We start from the raw sequence: 21,734 nt of genomic DNA, 5'->3' as shown, positions 1-21,734 counted from the left end.
TTAAGTTCAGATGTTACAGGGGCTTTTTATTGGTCAGGAAGGTAATAGAATTTACAGGCTTAAAATCTGCAAAGTGGAACTTAGTTTTCTCATTCCATGGTTTATCTCAGTGAGGAAGTGGGATGTATACAGTTCCACAAGCATATTTTAACCCAGCGCTAGCCATATAAGGTCTAGACAAAAAGCCTCTGCAAGCAGTGATGTAGAAAAGGAACCTTCAAAGTCTATGTCATAGTAATAGGGCATAATTTCATGTCTGGATGTACCTCACCTTACTTTGGCTCTCAAGGTAAACTTGTAATCTAATATCTACACGTCCAAAGTTAGATGAGTTAATCACCTCTCTGAATAGTCCATGCATTAATGATATTTTTTCTTAAAAACAAGCTTTTCTGTGGCAGCCCTTCTGGCTCCCTCTCACTGTATCAGAGAGAACAAAGCTGCTTTGGTGTCTGTGGCCTGGTTCATTTTAGAAAATGATTTTATGTTAGAAAGACACTTTGATATGCTAGTATGTATGAAGATGCATGTGTGCCAGACTGGTTCCCCCTCACTGCTTGTGCAGACCAGTCCTCTCTGTGCATTCTAAAGATACAGCCACAGTACAGTGTGCAAACATGAAAGTATGTTCAGAGTTAAAATAAAACCTGTTAATGTTTTGATGTTTTTAAACCATATTTAGACCTTCAAAAATTTCCAGTAAATTTACTCTTAAGAATAAACATTTAATTTACTTTCTTTACTTTTTATAGTAGACACCAAGAATTCAGAAATGGAGCAGAAGAATATTAAAGAGAGAACCCAGAAGCATCTGGATGACTATGCCAGAAAGGGACTGCGCACTCTTTGTATTGCTAAAAAGGTGGTTTTTTATTATGTATTTTTAAGAATGCTTACAGTCTGTGACAAGCAGGAGTGTTTTTTCCAGTGTAACAATGTCACCACTTATATACCAGATGTTCCCATTGCCACATTTTATTTATCCTTTCTTTCAGGAGGAATTTGTTAGCTGACAAACAAAAAAATTCTGTCTTCAGTTAGATTCATGTACCTGTTGTCATTTTAAGGATGCCAGACAGTTTTAATAGCCTAATTCTAGAACAAGATTTTTTTTACATGAGCCCTGAGCAGCTGTGAACCTTGCCCTGGTTGGATTTTTTTTCTCCAGATACAGAAAACAAATGTAGTCAGGCCTGTCTTACTGGGTCTCACACAGTCTGTTGTGGTATAGGGTCTATATGCAAAACTATGTGATGTTATGAGATTCCATTATAAATTAAACACTGCTCAGATGTATAATTCCATAACAACTGAAAACAGGAAACTCTCATGCATAGTGAAAGCACAGGCTGTGTAACTGTACAATCATCAAGCTCTACCAAGCTGTGCAGTGACAATGAGGCAATTAAAGAACAGTAAGGAGGATACTGTGCTCCTTGGCCTCCCTGCCTTCCATCTAAATGGAAACATATCAGGCAGCTCCAGGTGCCTGCAAGGTTTTGGTTAGCAGCCTGACCTGTAAATCATACTAAGTCTGTGGACGCGCAGGGGTACACATGTAACTGCACTGTCAGGGCTGCTCTTCAGGTTTAGTAAATGGATAACAGTAATGGCTCTGAGGGATGCTCTTAGAGTACATTTGAATTGAAATCTGAACACATCTTCCATGTTTTCTTTCCCTCTGTAGGTGATGAGTGATGAAGAATATGCAGAATGGTTAAATAATCATTTTTTAGCAGAAACCAGCATTGACAATAGGGAGGAGCTGCTGCTGGAATCTGCCATCAGGCTTGAAACCAAACTAACTTTGCTCGGTAGGTAAGAAAATGCTGCAAATCACGGGAAATCCCTTATGATGGTTATAACCTGAATTCACTGTATGAACCTCTATTTGTATAATGTATAGCATTCTACACATCTAGAATTTGTTGACACTCCTGGATGTGCATAAATCTTGATGAATGTTTGTTATAGTTGCAAAACCTACTGAAGGTAGTTTGTGATCTTCTATTGCTTGTAATGCACAATGTTTTACTTTTCTTCTGTGTGCACCAGAGTTTTTGAGCATCATCATAATAAGCATGTGAAATGATGGCAACTAATCACAGAAACACTTCTGGACTTATTTTATGATGTTGTTGAATTTTGCATGCATAGTGAAACTGGCTCCTGTTGGAGTAAGAAGGGATCACATACCTCAGGAAGGGAGCGTAGAGTGTTTAGAGTGCCCAAGCTGAAACAGTTTATTTCCTCTCTTCCCTTGGTATTTGTCAGATTAGCTCGCATTTAAAAAATTCCAGCATCTTCCTTTCTGAAACTATTTTGACTTGCATCAAAATGCAAGCAGAGTGCAGAGCAAAGGATTTTCATTTTCCAGGTTACTAGTGGACATGATCTCTGTGACCTTGTTGGCACAGAAATTGCTATAGCATCACCACTTTGCCTGACCTTTTGGCCCTTATCCATCCTCATAAGACATTCTGCTTTAAAAAATACAAATTGCTCATTAGAATCCCTCACTAGAAACACTTTTAAGAGAGAAAACTTTACTGGGGATTATTCTATTGTTTATTTGTCAAAATGACACTAGCTGCAAGTGGCTGAAGTTTGGGGTTTTTTTAATAAGCTTTCTTAGCCTGAGTGTCCCACAGCCCAAGCCATGCCCCCAGGTTATGATTTAGTACTGAAAATGTCCTATACTATATTATAGGCATTGGTGCTTTTCAGCAATGGCTTTACTTAGTGTGATGTGTTACCTTGTCATTAACAGAGCAGATGATTTTGTAAGCTCATTTTAGGATACCGGTATACATGCTTCATGTATTCCGGGATATTACTGTCAAATATTCCATTCTCCTATAGTTTTTAACTCCCAGTGCAACATATGATGTGGAATACTGATAACCAAAAATTGTAAAACCATGACAGACTGTAAGGAGTTATATTGACACATACCCATAACATATGATGGACTTTGAGAGAGAAAGATGAGGAAGGGGGAGATTCCCAGGCATATTGTAGCAGGATGTCTGTTCTGGAATGTGGATATGCACGGGGACTATCTTGTCCTGTCACGCTTGCAAACTTGCTTCTGGAAATACTGCAGTGCTAATCCATCTGCTCGTCTAAATTAAGGTGCCACTGGCATTGAAGATCGCCTGCAGGATGGTGTTCCAGACACAATACAGGCATTACGGAAAGCAGGAATAAAAATATGGATGCTGACAGGTGACAAGAGAGAGACAGCTGTCAACATTGCCTATGCTTGCAAATTGCTGGAGCCAGATGACAGAATCTTCACGCTCAAATCACAAAGTAGAGTGAGTACAAAATTATACCTTTTTTCAGTGTTCAAGAGGGTGTTTTGTTTTCTCTGCCAAAACGAAGTAGGGATATAGTCACGCAGTATCACAGGACTGTACAGGAAACTAATATATATTCTCTGTTTTCCCATCTGACAAAAGGCAGCATCATCACTTGAAAGAGGAAAATATTTGGTGAGAAAGTTGACCTGCATCATATTCTATTAGATATTTCTGATAGCTGTGAGTTCACAGCATATTAGCAATATAGAAATTATCGCCATCAAAATGATATCAAATTATGTTGTGTGCCACTTTGTCATATTCTACCTCAATCATGCCTTTTTTATTTCTGGTAGTCTTTTAATATTTTCCTAATGTGTTTCAGTGCTTTCAACACCCAAACCAATCTAATCAATGATCCACTATTTAGCTTTGCTTTTATCCTCTATACTACATCCTTTGTGATTTTAAAGGGTTATTCAGCCTCATGCCTGAATCCCTTTGTATTCTTCAAAGTGAGAGAAGTATGCTACACATTGATAGCAACTGGCATTTTCTGCATATTTCCTTTATAAATTGGAAAGGGAGCCAGGATACAAACGGTGTTTAGTAAGGTGCTTTTCTCTTGTCTTTAGGATGCTTGTGCTGTGATGATGAACAATATTTTAGAATGCATGCAGAAAAACACTTCTGACCAAAAAAAAGGAAATCAGAAACTTGGGAATGTCTCTGCAAGTCCTTCTATCCAAGCTCATGGCTTCAGTGCAGGCCTGGTTATTGATGGAAGGACTTTAGAGCATGTCCTTCAGGACAACCTGCAGAATATTTTCTTGGAGCTCACAGAAAAATGCCGAGCTGTAGTCTGCTGCCAAGCCACACCACTGCAGAAGAGTGTGCTGGTCAGACTGGTGCGAAATAAGCTAAAGGCAATGACGTTAGCTGTAGGTGAGTCTCATGGTTTCCTTCTTTTCTCTGAGAAGAAGGCAATTTCTTCTCTCCTTTATTTTTCTCAATATCTGTTATAAAATTAAATTACAAGATAATCCTTTGAGTAGTAGTTGCCTTGAGCATAACATGATGATAGTCTTTCAAGCTAACAAAGTTAGTCTGTACTTGGTAATCTAAAGCAACAAACAACAGCAGCAGTCATGTACAGCATTATGTGATGTATGAAGGGCAAGTGAGGGGATTTTCCTTGTTGTTCTCCATCACAGCCCACAAAATAGTGAGGGATAAGGGAAATGACTGAGTATGATTTAAAACACCTGTATTTTCTGTTCAAGCGTACTGAATAAATTCTAACAAAAGGAGCAGTTAATATCCATTTGAAGAATACCGCTCAACTCAGTTAGGCCTCCTACACTCTAATCTTTTTTTCCGTAGGGTATTCCATAGGCTGCATTGCTGGCTATAAAAAAGGTTTTCTCTGATTTCTGTGGTGTTAGGTATTTGTCTATGTATTTGTGTTACCTTCATGGCAATGTGATAGCCAGTATAGCTGCTTCCAGGTTGTGTTTCAGCTAACTTAAGAGAGCTAAGTTATTATTTCTTCTCTTTTCTCGGTAGGTGATGGTGCCAACGATGTCAGTATGATCCAGGTAGCTGACACTGGCGTGGGAATCTTGGGCCAAGAAGGCATGCAGGTAGTGTGTACAAGACAGACACAAGTGACATCAGATTCAATTTCAAATCTGTTTAATGCTTACTCTGGAGGCCCAGCAGCTCCAAAGCCCGTTGCTGTATTTGAGGGAAGGTGTGCAAGACCCTGCACGTATCTGGAAGCACTCAGAAGCTGAAGGGTGCAGATATTCAAACTCTAAATAACAGAACTTGCTGCCTGTCACTGAACTCCCCTTTATGTATTTTGGCTGCTTGTTTTGTGGCGTGAAGTATTGAGGATTTCTTTGGAGCTGCTGGTGTAAAGTATTGTGCAGAGGAGTTCAGATCTCAATAAGGCAAGGCTCGTGTACACTGTATATATAAAAAAACCCACAAAATAAGACTTTCCAGCATATCAGTTCTTTGCTGGTCAGTATTGAAGCTTGTTAGCAGTTTGTGTATATCAGTGCTTTCCTTTTTGTGTGTTCCCAGGCTGTGATGGCAAGTGACTTCGCGATTTCTCAGTTCAGGCATCTCAGGAAACTGCTGCTTGTCCATGGTCATTGGTGTTATACCAGGCTTACCAACATGGTACTCTACTTCTTCTACAAGAATGTGGTATGTAGCTGTCCTGTCTAGGGAAAGCAGTTTGCTTATTTGACAGTGCTGAGGGGCCTACTGGGGCTTCATATTATTTTTTAGTTTCTGGTGTGAATGGGTTCAAAAATATGCAAAGAACATGTGTCAGACAACTGGGTTTACAACTGAAAGCCATTGTCTAGTTTGTTTAAGAAGTGGATAGCAGGCATTATTTAATGTACTCATAGCATGAATATTTAAACAAGCTGTGTAGCCTGTTTTGAAATGTAAAGATGTGTGCTAGCCAAATATAATTTCAAGGTGTGGTATTGGCAGGGACTTTATAGCAATTATACATAATTTTTCACAGATTACTATAACCAGACCTACAACCTGCCTATTTTCCTCTTGGTTTTTAAAACATTTGCCTACAGGTAACATGTTGTCATCTCATCATTGACTTTTCAGGCCTACGTGAACCTCTTATTCTGGTACCAGTTCTTCTGTGGATTTTCAGGCACATCAATGACTGACTATTGGATCTTGATTTTTTTCAATCTCCTTTTTACATCGGTGCCTCCCATCATTTATGGTGTCTTGGACAAAGATGTGTCTGCAGAGATACTCATTCAGATCCCACAGCTGTACATGATGAGCCAGAAATCTGTGGTAGGTTAATGATTTGCCTGAAGCAAATTTAAGTGGTCAGTATTTTCTGCCATTTATTTCTTTCCTTTGTGGTTCACATCAGGCAAACATGAAGTTTAAAACCACTTTCTCTGTTAGATATAAATCTGTATTCTGTGCATGAATAAAGGCTGGGCTTTTTTTCTGCTAAGTAAATAGCCTGGTTGGAGGAGACTGGTGTTTTATTAGTCACAGTGTTTTGATAAAGTAGATGTTACAGGCCTCAGGATTTGGTCCTTTGTTCTGGTGAAACAGAATACAGTGAACTGAGAGGAAAGTTTTACTGCATCATACAAGTGCTTTTCTCTTTCCCTGCTCACTTTTTGTAAAAACATTTATCAAAATTTTTCTCTTTTTTTTTCAGCTCGGTATTGTCTTGTTCTGTGGTTGTAGTTGTTAAGTAGTATATCATTTCTTTTCTTGCATGGAAACACAGTGAAATAACTGCTTTGAATTAAGTGTAGAATAAAAGAAAGAGCAATGTTTTAAAAAATCTAAGTCATAATGTTGCACCATTATGTCATAAGCTATAAGTGTAGACAGTAACTTGGATTCATCTTCAGTAATTTAAAGCACTGGCCTGACATGGGCAAACGAGCAGTCTAGTTTCCCACATCATCTTCAGACAGAAATTCAGTTCAGGAAAGGGCTGAATTGCTTTTTGGAGTAACCCATTTCTCCTTACTAATGAGAGGGGAAATCCTGAGTGAGTAGACTGTGCTTCTGCATGCCTCAGTTGACTGTCTGAAGGAGTGGAATATAACTAAGCCAGGGCAAATGTAGCTATAGTTTCATCAGTTTTCTGCCACTGAATGGGGAGTACTCATTCCTTCTTGTTTTCCTCCTTCTTTTCTTCCATTTCCCTATTTTCACCCTTGTAGTTAGGTAACCTTCCTTGTGCTAGTTCTGCCGTTCATCAGTTTCTTCCAGGAGCTGATTTAACTCAACAACAGCAAAGTTGTATCGAGATTCCCAACAGAAAATGTCACATCCCACTTTTAAGGGGAGGGAAGAGGTGACCAGGGGAAAATGATTTTTCACATTCTAATGAATTTAGTTAGCTCACATTATAGTCCTGTACATGCAGAGGAGTAAATGAGCATAAAATAAAGGACAGAAGCAGATGTACAAAAAGGAAGGGAACGGAGGTGGGAGGAACGTGGGACTTGGCATTCAGTGATAGTAAGTTGTGAGGGTGATTCACTGTCCCAGTGCTCTCCTCCTTCCTTATCGCTCAGTTTGGTAAGACTTTGGCAGGTCTGTTCTGGGAGGAACAGCTGTAAGATTATAGCTCACAGACCTGGCTGCTGATTTATATTGTAGCAGCTAGCTGCATGTGCGTTTTCCTATTGTGGCATAAAGGTACGTCTCTTCATGGGGAAACCAACTGGAGTTATTCTGTGGATTATCTTTCCTCAGGTCCAGTTGGATGCTTAACAAAGCTGCAGCAATTTGTTGAATTTGTTTCATTGCCATTATCTTTGTTTGTCTTTTCTTACAGGCCTACTTGCCTTCAACCTTTTGGATAACCTTGCTGGACGCTTTTTACCAAAGTCTTGCTTGCTTCTTTGTGCCTTACTTTGTAAGTATTTGGATATGAAATACATTTATGCACTTTGGCATACTAAAAACTCAGGCAAATTAGAAATAAATTGTAGTTTTTGATTGTACTTCTTCATATACAAATATGTGGTAGCAGAATTGTCATTGGAACCAAGTTGAACTGTGCATGCAACTATGTCCAGTATTTAAGTAAATTAGAACTACATATCAAGCACGTGACACTAACTGTATGTTACACTGTCTTCCTTTACAGACTTACTCTGGCTCAGACACAGACATTTTTTCTTTTGGAAACCCTATAAACACTGCAGCACTTTTTATAATATTGTTTCATCTTCTCATTGAGTGCAAATCTGTGGTGAGTACTTTGTTTCCTGAAGAGTACATTTCTCAACAGAGTATGCATACAGCTTTCATTAAAATTTACGGAACAGAGCTTAGTACAAAAAAAACTCAGTAAATAGAAGAGAGAAATGAATTATTTCCTTTATAGGTTTCTATAAGCTCTCCTGAGGAAGCTGTCATTGTAGCCAACAGAACTCCTTGTGTGACTAAAATTAATAAAACCTGATCTCAGGATTATTTAATAGTGAAGGATCCTGCCTTATTGTGTGTCAGTGGGTTTGGGAATGTCACTTTGATTTGGCAAATGGTAAAAACAACCAGTGATCTACTTGAGCCACCATAAGTTCCCAGAGCTTGCTTCTCATAGAAAACATTATCAGCTATTGATTTTTTGAGTGCTTGAAATGGCTCTAAAGAACCAGTATGTTATGGAAATGCTATTCCACTTTTACTTGTCCGCGTAAAGCAAAGCATCTGTTCATAGAATCTGCATTAGCTTGCATGAATTTAAAGTTTTACAAGGGTAACGTTTGCCCATTGTGCATAATTTTAAAGAGAATATAGCAATATTACAGCACAAAGATAGATATCTAAAGATATCTAAAAATGGATATTAATGGCTTTTGATTTTTTTTATGTCATTTTTGAAAAACATCTTTGGAATTGCATCATAATAGATAAAATGGCAAGTTGTGATTCTTTCATTCATCTTGGCAGCACTTAAACAAATGCCTTTAGTCTGCCTACACCCCATTGCTTAAGTGTATCCACACTCTGAATAGGAAAACAATTCACAAATGGGTTTTATTTGGCATTTTGGTACATTGGCAAGCTGTCAGACTGTTGACAGTGTGGTTTTCGTAGTAACCATTATATGCATAACTCCAATGATGTGCTGTCAATCAATCAATGTCTCTAGCAGCATATGTAAGGGATGTGTCAAGTAAAGCTATTACCTCTGTTTGATAGAGATCACTCTCAGCTGCCAGTGAGTAAGGTGGTTATTTAAGGCAAATAACACTATGATGTCTTACACAAATGTATTGATAGCTACGCTTTTAGCAGAATAAATAAATAAACAAACTAACAAACCAGCTGGATTACCTATGAACTGTAGAAAGAAGGTTCTGTTCTTCCTGATAGCATTTTGCACCGAGTTAGAAATACTATCTGAACAGTTTTCAACTCTGTTACATTTGTTACATAAGAAGCTGTCCTTGAAGGAAGAGTGGGTCTGTGCATGCTCATGCATACCTTTGCCTACAGGATTTATGAGTCTGTTTACAGCCTAGATCTGATTTATTTTCTTTTCTGACTTGCAGACTTGGATTCATACAGTAGTTATAGTCGGCAGCATCCTATTTTATTTCATTTTTGCTCTGGCTTTTGGGGCAACCTACAGAACCCATAACCCACTATCAAATCCTTATCGGATCATGGAAAAGCAAATGGCAGATCCAGTTTTTTACCTTGTGTGCCTCCTGACTACTTGTGTTGCTCTGCTACCCAGGTGTGTTTCTGTTTTATAACCACAAGCTGCAGCTGCTTACAAAGAAGTTTTCCTTAATTTGTTGATGCCTTGTGGCACCTAAAGGGAGTCTATAGAAAAGATGGGAAGATAGTCTTTATAACAGAGTCTAGAGATTAGAGGAAAGGGTAGTAACTTGAAACAGATTAGTTTAGATCAGGTATTAGGAAGAAATTATTTGCTGTGAAGGTGGTGAGGAATTGGATCAGGCTGCCTAGAGAAGCCATGGATGCCCCATCTTGATCTGGTAGGTGTCAACCCTGCCAATGGCAGAGGAGTGGAATTTGGCAGTCTTTAAGGTCCCTTCCAACCCAAACCATTCTACAGAATCGTAGGGGTTGGAAGGGACCTCTAGAGATCATCAAGTCCAACACCCCTGCCAAAGCAGGCTCTCTGCACCAGGTCACACAGGTAGGCATCCAAGCAGGTCTTGAATGTCTCCAGAGAAGGAGACTCCACAACCCTCTGGGCAGCCTGTTCCAGTGCTCCGTCACCCTCACTGTAAAGAAGTTCTTGCGCATATTTGTGCAGAACTTCCTATGTTCCAGCTAATGTCCATTTCCCCTTGTCCTCTCTCCACATACCACTGAAAAGAGACTGGCCTCACCACTATGGCCCTCACACCTCAGATATTTATAAACCTGGATTAAATCCCCTCTCAGTCATCTTTTCTCAAGGCTAAAAGACAAAAAAGAAATGAAAGTGCCTGAAATGATTATCAGCATTTGAAAATGCTTGTTTTAAAACATGTTCTGGTACAGTTGCTGGAATGATAATTTATGTTCTCAACAAGGCACCAGCAAAAGTGTATTTCAGAGGCTGCTGCAATTTTAGGTTTAAATGAATGGTGTTTAGTTTACTTCAGTGCTAGTTCTGATTTTGGGAATGGTTTTGAATCTGCTTCTAACCAGCTTATTTGGAACCATATTTTGTAGATATTTCCTGAGGGCTCTCCTAGGAACATTGTTTCCATCTCCAGTGTTGAAAGCCAAGCAGTTGGACAAACTGATCCACAAGGAAAAGAGAGAAGCAATTAAGAAATGGAAGGATGAACGCCTTGTGAGCTGTAGAATGGAGTTGCAGGTTACTTCTGGGTCTTCCAGCTCAGCCATAGGTACTGTATTAAAGGAAGAAAGCATTAACAGTGTTCTGCCAGCTTCTAGAATACCTTTTCATGCCTGTTCAAGAGAAGAATTAGTGGAGGAAGAGCCTGGGAACAGAAATATCTTGAACTCTGAAAAGACTGCATTTCTGAATTCAAAGAGAACTGATTCAGATAACTGATGTGCCAAAGTCTCTGCACACACTTTGGAAGAGTACAGCAGTGCTGTTTCTCTAACATGAAAAGCAGGTTTGAATTCTTTGTTATGTGCACAAAATAGTTTAATGTAATATACAAAGTTGGAATGTGAACTATTAAAAATCCAAGAAGAACAACTGCTGATATATGCTATGTTGTGATTTCGGGGTTTTTTTGTTTGTTTTTCTTTTAGCCCACGTTAGATGTTGCGCTCATTTACCTAAGAGCTTTTGAGTTCATGCAGCTTTTCAGTAATTTATTGAAAAGTTAAACCTCCAGCCATTTAGACCTTTATTTTCTCATGCAGTATACTTTGCATACTGCTTTTCTCTTTCATGCAAGGTTGCATAAGGCCTTGTACAGACAGGACATGGTATGAATTACAAATCCACAGATTCAGTTCAGGTAAAATTCACTCTATCACATGCCATGTTACTCCCTTGCATTGCTGTTCTATTATCACAGTGTTGCCTGGAATTCATAGCTTTCTGAGGTAGGAAGCAAGCAGAAAGGCTCAGATGTAGTGGTTTTAATTTGTTTGTTACAAAACTGTTCTAATCTTTTTAATTCAGTAATTAACCACTGTAGTCCAGCTTCTCCATGACCATCTCAGCATGATCCAAACACTATTTAAACCATGAGAAAAGTGCCCTGGATGAGACACAGAATTCCCATGTCACTTTCACATTCCAACAGAAAATCTTTGCGCAGTTTTTTGCTCTCCATGGTAGTTCATTCTCCTGCTATATCCCCTCACTTTGTCACCCTGTTTCATCTCATTTGCTGCTGACTGATCTTTTTCTCCTTGCTCAGCTTGGATATTGGCTACCTGACTTTTCTCTAGGCTTTTAACCTCATGCCTGCCCTGAAAAATCATTTGCAAGAGGCAGTGGGAAGCTTCTGTGTGTCTTCAGATGCAGCAGCTTGTAACTAATGGCATGTCTCTTATTCAGTCTCAGGTGTTTTCACATTCCTCCAGGCTTTCATATTAAACAGCACAAGTATCTTTAAACACTGCTCAAAAGAAGGTATAACCATTTGTATGCCTCAAATTTGAGCTCTGTTGTGTAAATATCTTGGAGATGTTCTACCTCTGCTTGTTCCCCACTGCTCTTCACACCGTGTAAACTGAGATGAGCGTGGCTCTAATTATTGTCTCCTTTTTACTTTCCTACCCAAAAGGGTTACAAGGCCAATTTATGGAGGAATTTGTGAAATCGTCTGTGTCCGTTACCACTGATTGAAATAAACTATTTCCTCAAACTGTAGCAGCTAATTATTACTACTGAGCCAATTTTTGTTCTGTTTCTTTCTCAGATTTTCTGCTTTCAAATTGCCAAGATCTGTTGCGTTTATTTTCAGTTACCACATTTGGAGCAAGGGCTCTGCTTTTTAATTGAACCATGAGTTTTCCATGCCAATGATCAACATTACATATTCCACATCTCCTAAGATCCCTGACACAGTTTAAACAAACTCTGTGAGGTCTGAGACAGCTGCTCCTACATTGGGTAGATACTGAGATCACACTGGGTCCCTTCAGATGCAGGTCACCATGTGTTGCCAGAAGTTTCAAAAGGTACAATGTAGTTAGTGCAGATTCCATCCTCATAGTCAGTGAGAACAAAAATACCCTTTTGTTTAGCGTTTAGAAGAAAAACAGTGGAAGGAGCCAGTGACAACAGGCGTTTCTGTAGGTTTTTTTAAATTTGGTTCAACATCTGACAAAACAATTTTAGTAAATTCCAACACATGTAATGCACACCTTCAAAAAGAATGTGAATGTTCAAGTTCCTGGAGATTACGTTCAGCCTAAGTAGATTCACAGTTATTATCTCTAGGTGGCTTTGATATACTTGCTTGTGTACTCTTATATTTTACCCAATGAAACGTGATGGAAAGCACAACGACAGCAGAGCAGCAAGATCCCAGGCTGCAGCAAGTGAGGATTTGCTCAAACACAACAGCAGGCAGAAAAAATAAAGAAGCTGCTCACCTTTAGAAGGCCTCAGATACACAGGGATCTCCAGCAAGATACCCTTGCCTTCATTGCCAGCTCTTAAATGAGGTCTGGAAAGGGGTGGATCCTGGCTCCACACCTTCTGGTCATTCAGGTGTATTGCACGCACCTGAGCTCCCCTCCTGGGTTGGCCTTGCCTTCCTACCAGTGCTCAATCACTGGTTCAGCCTGTGACTTGTATTTCCACTGCAATCTAGTATTTTATATTTTATATTAGTCTTCTGCTTTTTGCAGTTGTAGAAAGTCATTCCCAGGACTGGACTGAGAAGAGCTTAAGGGGAATAGAAAGGGATGTAACTGCTGAGGTTACCTTGCCTTGAGGTTAACTTGCCAGGAGGGGACTGTAGGTGTTTTGAGTGCAAATGTCAGCTTCCTCTGCACATCATGGATCTGTGAGGTTCTATCTGCTTCCTGGAAGAAAATGGAGAACAGAGAGCAGGTTGTGCATGGAGATCAGCTTCCACAGGGTAGAATCATACAAGGGATGGGATGCAATGTATGTCAGAGTTGTGCTCTGCTACAGTGCCCCAGGGCAGGTGCAGTTCTCCCCCTGCTGATTGTAGCAGATGTTCTCCAGCAGTGAAGAGCTCAAGCAGTGAAGTCCAAGCCAATGCTTCCTTCCCTGCCCTGGAAGTCAAATACCGATGTTTCTGTTATCTCACCTTCCCCTTTGTAATAACAAGTGATGTAACAGAAGACTGTTTCCATCATTTCCATCAGCAAATTTAGAGGTATCTGATTCTATAGTCCTAGAAATTCATGTCTATATCTGTACAGTTATACAGTCAATAAGTAAACAGAGGTTAAACAGATGTTTCATATGAAAGATTATTGTGATAGAAAGATAATCTATGATAAATGGAAAATGCTCACCAACATTAAAGGCTCACAGTAAACTCCACAAAGGAGCAATCTCCAGAGAAAGAGATCCTGCCTTAGTGGTGATCAGCCCTTAAATGAGATCTAGGAGAGGTGAAGTCAAGCTCCACTCCTTCCGGTAGCACAGCTGAATTACCTTCACCTGTGCTCCCACAGCTGACTCATTGCTTGCCTCAGGTGGTTAATCAGAGGTTCAGGCTGTGATCAACAGTTTCCCATACAGTATCGTATTAAAGATGTAAGTACTCGAGATCCTTCAAATCCTTTGAGCTGTGGCAGCCAAGCTGCTTCACAGTGAAACAAAGTGGCCCTCAATAGGGAGCCCTGAGGCCACCTTAGTGGCCTCCTCCCCTTTGCTTCACCTGTGCGTCACAGTACTCTTGGTTGGCTTTACAAGCAGTCACCCCGTGACTCAGTGCTGGAAGGGTTTGCAAGATGTGTTTCTTAACTGAGTGGAGGATTACTTCATGTAGGGCTCAAAAGCACACTATGGGTTGCACCTAAGGTGGTGCCAAATGGGGGGTGCATGTTAATCATTTTCCCTTTACTTCTTAGCAGTTGAAGGTTTATTATTATTACTTTTTATTATTGGAGACATCACGATCCCTTGGTTGCTTCTGCACAGCATGACCTGACTTTGCCATTTGGAAGGCAGGCTTTTTAAGTTCATCTCACAGGTGTTTGGCAGATGTCAGAAACGAGAGCACAGTGTTCAATGTTTTGGTTATTTTTCAGCCTCAGCCCCAACTTTGTGCTACACTTACAGCAACTTTAACTCACAGGTTGCTGTGCAATATTTCATCTGTATAGCACTGGAACAGGCTGCCCAGGGAGGTGGTGGAGTCTCCCTCTCTGGAGATATTCAAGTCCCACCTGGACACCTACCTGTGTGACGTGGTGTAGGGAACCTGCTTTGTCAGGGGGGTTGGACTCGATGATCTCTAGAGGTCCCTTCCAACCCCTACAATTCTGTGATTCTGTGATTCATCTGCCAGAAAATTCCCTTCTTTTTTTTTTCTGCTTTTCTTTAGCAGCAGTGAATGCACTGAGCATTAGCAGGTGGCAGCAGCCACAGCCTTCATGTAGTGAGTGACTTCACAGCCCAGCTCTGGCCTGCTTGTGGGGGAAACTGAACTGAGTTCTTTAAGCCAAAGCTCTGGTTGTCCCCAGTGCCACTGGCTGCAGCATGAGAGCACAAAGCACCACTGCTCCGTGGGCTGCTGTTCCACCACTCTGTGATGCAAGCAGAGCTGTCAGTGGTGCATAAGAAACCAGGTAAGGGCGGGTCAATACCATTTCAAAGCTGCTTTGTAGGAATTAGTGCCGAAGTTATAACTTTGTCACTACTCTCTTCACACTCCCATATTGTCATTGAGCCTCTGGGGAGATTGAAACACTTGAAGCAGAGACATTACTAGGAAAGTTATTGTAAATTTTTATTAGTACAGTGAGAAAGAAGCACATTGGCTGTCTTTATGACGTTGCTTCCATTTGGCTGCACAGTCTTGGTAGAAGTGAAACCAGCGTTGTCACCTCACAGTGAGGCTATGCTTGTAAGGAACGTAGCGTGGTTGTGGTCATCGCCGTTACGGCAGCACATATGAAAAAGTCTCGAGGCAGTGGCAGGAGGAATATACTTGCCTATTTGATGTGCACACATAGAAAAAAAGCAGTATAAAAATACATTTATAAAATTACAAATTTCCTCTTTACATGGAATGTGGTGGCAGACAGCCGTGGGGGGAAGCCACAGCCCTGTGGGCTGGAGCTTGGATTATAACATCTTCCACATAACCCCAGACAGGACGGGGTGGGCCCTTTGTTTAAGCAGTACTCTCTTTTGGTCTTGTAAAATGTGACAGCCAAACCCAATTAAAGCACGTTATTATTTCACATACTATCATTTGATATTGGTAATGTTTGTGCAAAACGACTATGTACTCCAGTCCTTTGTTAAATTCAGAAGTGCTAACTGCTTGTTCTAGTCAGGGAGGCTGCTAGATTCACAACAGCTCCAATCTGCTCTTACCCCTAGAAGGCCAAGCCTGCAGAACTGCTGTCTGTGCTATGCTGTGCTGCAAAGTGCCCAGCCCCACCGGGAGCTGCAGTGGGGATGGCTGTGGCTCACACAGACTTGAAGCAAGGGCAGCACTAACCTGCTCCACCTGCAACCTGCCTGCACTGGGATAAGACAGTCACTGCAGCTTTCTCTCTGGGGAAAGTGTGTTTTTGTTATAGAAAAAGCAAAATCCTTATTTAGGGAAAAAAACAAAACAAAACAAAACAAACAAACAAAAAAAACGAGAAAAGTAAAAACTAGCAAAGCCTAGGGAGGTTTTCTTTCTGAGCATCAAACAGTACAAAAGTCATTTAAATAGGGTTTTCAGAACCCACAACAAATACTGAGTAATGATTAATAATGCTCTTTTTTTGCTGTCCAGTATGCCTAATGTTACACATGTTAAAGGAAAAGATACTAAAGAAAGAGGCAAACTTTTCACTAAAGCAATAGTCTGGGCTGCATTGGTTAGTTATAACATGACTTATTGTACCTGAAATCTCTGTAATCAGCTGTTCTAATGCAGGTTTCCATGTACGGCAGGCATTGTGCTGACAAGGTTCTGCATGCTGCCATGGGGGCACACCAGAGGTAGCATAGAGGGTAACTGTATGCCTGAGGCTGAACACCCATGCATTACTCCCCAGTGAAATTCAGCCTGTAACTCTCAACTTCCTGACTGCTCCTATTCCGGCTTCCTGAAAAGCTGTGCATGTCGCCATCTACAGCAGTAAGAAACAGATCCCCTCTGGCTCTAGAAAGGTACCAATGCCAAGCTCCACTGTAAGCTCCATTGTAAAGTGTTGTGGGTTTGTTGGCTGGGTTTTTTTTTCATCCGTATTCTTGGATTCAAGTCTTGGCTTCTTATCACTGTGCAGAGAACTTTGCCACCAAGCACTTCAGCGGCAGCTCCATTGAGCTTTTGCTGATGAAGCTGTTGTACTTTTTGCTTAACGTTTCTAATATATATTTGGATTCCACTCAAATCTTCTACCATATAGATTTCTTTTTGCCCTTTTCCCTCTTATTAAGCAAAATACTAGAAGAAGCCTACCCAAAAATATTCATTTCTCAGTTCAGAAATACTCATTCATTCAATTCAGAAATATTCATTTCTCAGTTCAGAAATATTCATTTCTCAGCTCATATTTGCTCACACTGCATCTTTTGCACTTTAAATCTGTATCTTCCATATCTCCCCAATTACTCGAGCTAGCTTACTCTTGAGGCAGAAGCTTTTGCAGTGGCTCTGCCAACACTGTGTTTCCAGAGGACTAGAGGTTGTCAGTGCATGCTTTATAGTCTGCATACTATAAATAAGAAGAAAAAAAATGGGGAAGAGAAGCTAGTGGGGCAGTTTTAATAGATGTGCTACTCTGTGTAGTTCTGTCAAGAAGTGGGCATCCCTGGACACAGTGAGGCACAGGAGCTTTAGAGAACTTAAGTGATAGAAACTTGGGAAAAATGATCTGAAGAGGCTGATAAACAAAGCTTTGGTCTCAGGTGCCTCTAGTAGTCTTATGGATCTGTTGGCCTGCTGGTGCCACGCAGCACCCTGAAGAGGTACGCCAGCTGGCGTACACACATCTGAGAACGGAGCAGTAGAGTCAGCACGCTGCAGTGCCCTACCCACATTGGCCACCCTGAGGGACAGACTGTGTTTACTCAGCCCCTTTGAACCTGTGCTTGTACCACCATGCCCTGTGCTGCAAGAATGCACGAGCCCTGCCACCTCTTTCACATCTGCAGCCTTTGGCATGGCCCTGGTGAATTTGTGCCCTGCCAGCGTCATCTGAATGCACCGGGTCTGCACCTTGAGACGGTGAGTGAGGATGCGTGTGCTACTAATTGAATAGGATTAAAACAGGTCATTTAAAAAGTTTTTCTACTCTGTGCTACTGCTTAGTTTGAATATCTCAAAGTAAGAACGTGACTCTTAAGCATTTTGCTGTGCTTGGAATAGCACAAGAGTTAAAAGGAAAAAGAAAAGGGGGATTATTTAATTCTACCCCAAAGTATATTTGCCAGCAGAGGGTCAACTATGAGCATACACTGCATATCCCATAGCTCCACAACAAGAATAGAAAGAACTTGGGACTCCTTTTCACAGAATTTCTGGACTACAAAATCTTCAGGGTTGAAGTTTGATTCCGTTTTCCTGTTGCTCATCAGCACAGTTCTTATCATCTGGCTTTAGTGGAGCAGAAAGGTGTGGATGTATATTTGTTTTTCAATCCAGTCAATAAAATGTGACACATTGCTGTAAACTCCTGGTCCCAAAACCTTGGAGAAGCAGACAGAGCCCCAGGATGTTAAACCAAACAAAGTCCAGCGTCCTGCAGGTTGCTCACACACAAGTGGTCCTCCACTGTCACCCTGAAACATGAAAGAAAAACAGAGGCTATACCAAGCTAAAGCTTGTTCCTGAAGTAATTTGTCTTTAATAAGGAGCTCAGCTGTAAAGACTGACTGCTCTGCTCAACTATGTGTCGGTTACCCATATTTGTTCCCTTTTGCAACTGTACAAAAAAGTACCTACAAATGGCTTATAGTTACTTTAAAAGTTAGTCTAGTGGTTAACTAGTACAGATAAAACCTCAGAATGTCAGCATTTCGTAACCATAAACTGCAGTTGATTTCAGTTTCATAGTGCCAGAGTCACTGAGGATGAAAGAGACTGCTGAGAATGATCCAGTCAACCCCCCAGGTCAAACGGACACCTACTGGTTGCACTCCATTGGGTTAAAACATGTCAAGAGATTGTAGTCATTTCTATGCTAGATGAAGTATGCTGAAACTAATAAATGTCATAGAACTTTGATGTCTAGAAGCATGTCTAGCTGTGAGATTCTCGTTAGCGATAGACCTACCATGCAAGAGTCCACAGTGCCAGACTCATAGCCTGCGCACAGCATCCTGCTGGTAATAGTCTTTATGTCAAAGTACGACTGGCATTGCTCTAAGGAAATGATGCGCACTTCTCCTTCTTGCAGCTTAAAAGGCACTGAAAAACAGAAATAAGCATTAAAACACATGGACATGCAAATATTTATCTGTGATGGATCTTTGAGGCATGATGAATATTTGCTTTAGATAGATCTAAATACTACTTTATATATGTGTGTATATATATGCATGCAAGCTATTATAGGGAGCCTGTGATAGGGGGACTGGACTCACTGATCTCTTGAGGTATCTTCCAACTCCTGCAATTCAAGATTCTATGAATCAAGTCCAGCATTAATATAAAAATGGATAAAACTTTGTAGTGGGATCACTTATTTGATTAACCCAGTAGGTGCTTAACATGCTTTTCTAAGTTTCCTGAAAGTAAGTATTCCTCTTACTTTTGTTGCCCATGTGTCCCCAGCCTGTGATGTAGCAGTAGGTATCTGGCTGTACCAACTGTTCCTTGCTGGGCAAGCAGACAGGTCTTACGTAGCTCGTTTCATTGATATCTTCATCTAGTTGTACAATGCTGATATCATAGTCTACAACTGCCCTGTTGTAGCGTGGATGCAAGATGATGGACTTCACCAGTCGGGTCTGCATGAAGCTTGATGGATGATCAAGATTGCTTATCCCAAACACTACTTTCCAGACAGCTGCATTTTCTCTCCTTTTAGGAACAAACAGGAAATTGGAAAATTTAACTCAAGTTCTTTTTAATTTAAAAACCTGAGGTTATTATTCTCCCTGACTTTTTGCATACTGCTCTTTGCAAAGCTGTGTACATGATAGAAATGCTTAGGCATCATTACTGATCAACAAAAGACAATGCTTTCCACCCCCTTCCCACCTGCCACTAAAAAAATCTTCTAGCTCAGAAGGTATATCACCACCTATTACTTGCTGTATTAAATGCCCCAGAATCTCAAAACCATCCCCTGGATCCTGCCCAAGTCCTTAAGTGCTCACTTGCTGAGAATGAACTCATTTCTCTAGGAGTGACAGTACTGTGCATCAGTATGATGCTCACAGCAGTAGCTCAAGCTGAAACCCCAAAGGAATCTCACAGATGCAATTCAGTTAAGGAAATTAAATCTTTTATGATGGTCATGTGAAAAGTCTCTTATTTATTAGCCATCCAGTGTGTGACAAGCATACTCCCTAAGCCTAAGATCAGACATTGATTTACTTTGAATTGTACACAATTGTTTACAAGTGTTTTTTTTTTCAAATACCCCTGATCACAAAAAGTGAAGGGTATGGTGCAAATGAGTGGACTGAACTAGGGTTTCTGAAGACATAAAAAACACAGATCTCATTAAAGGCTTAGATGTTGTAATCTCTTGATTGTAACTGAGAATAAGGCATGGATTCCTAATAAATCTGTGATTCTAAGACCCTCAAAAAAGTCACTTTTTCAGAATAATTGAGATAGATCCATGGAACTAAGTTCCTTTGAAGAAATCGAAGCTTTTCTATAGCAATGTGAATTAAAGCGTAAAATTTCAGCTTATTAACAGTATTCAACAGAATTGTTATTTCTAAAATTTTGAAAGAGATCTGGTTGTTAAATAAAGACTATTTTTATCTGAATTCCTTGAGAATTCTGGTATTTCAGACTAAAACTGTCTTTTTACAATTGTAATTAATTTGTGTTTTTTCAAGATGTTTCAAGTTCAAGTGGTAGGAATATCCTATTGTTTTTACGAGCATTGAAAAAGAACATTGCTCGGAGCAATGAGAAGTCTCAGCCAGAAAGTATTACCCTACTATTGAGTAAAAAAACTTTAAATGTCATGGATGCTTTGGTATACAGTATTTCAAACAGATCTGGACAAAACAGTAGGGGCCAGTAAAACAAGCAAATGACTCTGCTTAATGTAGCTCCTTTCCATTTATAATCTCTACAAATGTTTGTGACATTAATGTTGCCTACTGCATTACTGATATTGTCTTTATATTTTGGATCCCAGACTTTTCAAAATGTTTTTTACTTAATGCACCAGAACACTTTAAAATATGCTTTAATTTCTTAACTGGTTGGCTTAGTAAATTTAAAGAAATCTTTGTGGTATTTGGAATGACTTTACTGTTGCTGTAGGAAACAATACTCAAAGAATGTAAAGATTTCAAGGCCTAGGAAACATATCCTTAATTTCATCAGAGAGGCAGAAGAGAAGGTTCTCCATATAACTCACAGTATCACAGTCTCGTGAGGGTTGGAACTCAAGGAATTAATAAACCAGTCTCTTAGCACTTTAAAAAACTCCTTGCCTTGGTGTTTTCTACTTTAGAGCATTTGGAATACAAATGTGAAAAAGACTTTTTACTTCAAACATATAATTAACTAAGGTGGAAAATACCTTCAAAATCAAGTCCAGCCACAAACTTGACCTACTACATTTAGCCACACTTCTTAGTGTTCTGTCCACACATCTGTTAACATCAAGAGCCACATAAAAAGAAAAAAAATCCAAAGGATTCAGTGTTTCAGAAAAAAAAAAAAAGAAACAAATTATTGCTGAATAAAATAATTTGCTGACTACCGCAGAAAACATATATTTCAATTATCTTTAAAAATACAAGTAACTTCAGAGCAAGACAAAACCAATGATGTAATGCACTTTCATCCAAATTCTTTATAAAGAAAACTGGTTTCATCAGAAAGCTGACAATGACTAAGACAATTCAGAAGTTATACAAACCTTCTCTGCCCTCCATTGTCTCCACCATGGGACCTCATAGACCATGAAGCACTTAGTGGTTAATATTGACTTTCTACTGATTGACAATGATAATGAAGCCATTGTTTATAATCAGACAAGGCAGTGAACTTCAGTACATCAATTACATTATGATTAAATACTTATGTTTTTTAACATACTATATTTTTTAATGGCCACAGCATTTTTCCAGGGTCA

General features: G+C 40.0%; 2 protein-coding genes across 6 annotated transcripts in view; one reads left to right on the top strand and one right to left on the bottom strand.

Annotated features, from left to right (window-relative positions):
* ATP10D (ATPase phospholipid transporting 10D (putative)) overlaps positions 1-11,055 on the top strand; it is a 31,931-nt gene extending 20,876 nt beyond the window's left edge. For 2 of the 3 annotated variants that reach the window (XM_015862350.2, XM_015862351.2), the window contains exons 13-23: positions 753-862; positions 1,688-1,814; positions 3,136-3,320; positions 3,941-4,250; positions 4,872-4,948; positions 5,397-5,522; positions 5,952-6,152; positions 7,672-7,752; positions 7,987-8,091; positions 9,401-9,588; positions 10,542-11,055. In XM_015862350.2, the coding sequence (XP_015717836.1) occupies positions 753-862; positions 1,688-1,814; positions 3,136-3,320; positions 3,941-4,250; positions 4,872-4,948; positions 5,397-5,522; positions 5,952-6,152; positions 7,672-7,752; positions 7,987-8,091; positions 9,401-9,588; positions 10,542-10,890 (1,859 nt within the window). In that variant the 3' untranslated portion in view covers positions 10,891-11,055. The remainder of the gene's footprint in view (positions 1-752; positions 863-1,687; positions 1,815-3,135; positions 3,321-3,940; positions 4,251-4,871; positions 4,949-5,396; positions 5,523-5,951; positions 6,153-7,671; positions 7,753-7,986; positions 8,092-9,400; positions 9,589-10,541) is intronic. The other variant, XM_015862353.2, reaches the window with a different exon arrangement.
* Positions 11,056-15,220: 4,165 nt separating this feature from the next.
* CORIN (corin, serine peptidase) overlaps positions 15,221-21,734 on the bottom strand; it is a 118,162-nt gene continuing 111,648 nt past the window's right edge. For all 3 annotated transcript variants that reach the window (XM_015862236.2, XM_015862237.2, XM_015862238.2), the window contains 3 exons: positions 19,212-19,483; positions 18,735-18,868; positions 15,221-18,240 (listed from right to left, as the gene is read on the bottom strand). In XM_015862236.2, the coding sequence (XP_015717722.1) occupies positions 18,058-18,240; positions 18,735-18,868; positions 19,212-19,483 (589 nt within the window). In that variant the 3' untranslated portion in view covers positions 15,221-18,057. The remainder of the gene's footprint in view (positions 18,241-18,734; positions 18,869-19,211; positions 19,484-21,734) is intronic.

Source organism: Coturnix japonica, chromosome 4 (genome assembly GCF_001577835.2).
Source record: "Coturnix japonica isolate 7356 chromosome 4, Coturnix japonica 2.1, whole genome shotgun sequence".
Lineage (NCBI taxonomy): Eukaryota > Metazoa > Chordata > Aves > Galliformes > Phasianidae > Coturnix > Coturnix japonica.
Note: the sequence above shows the minus strand (reverse complement) of the source record. Positions and strands in the feature narration are given on the sequence as shown.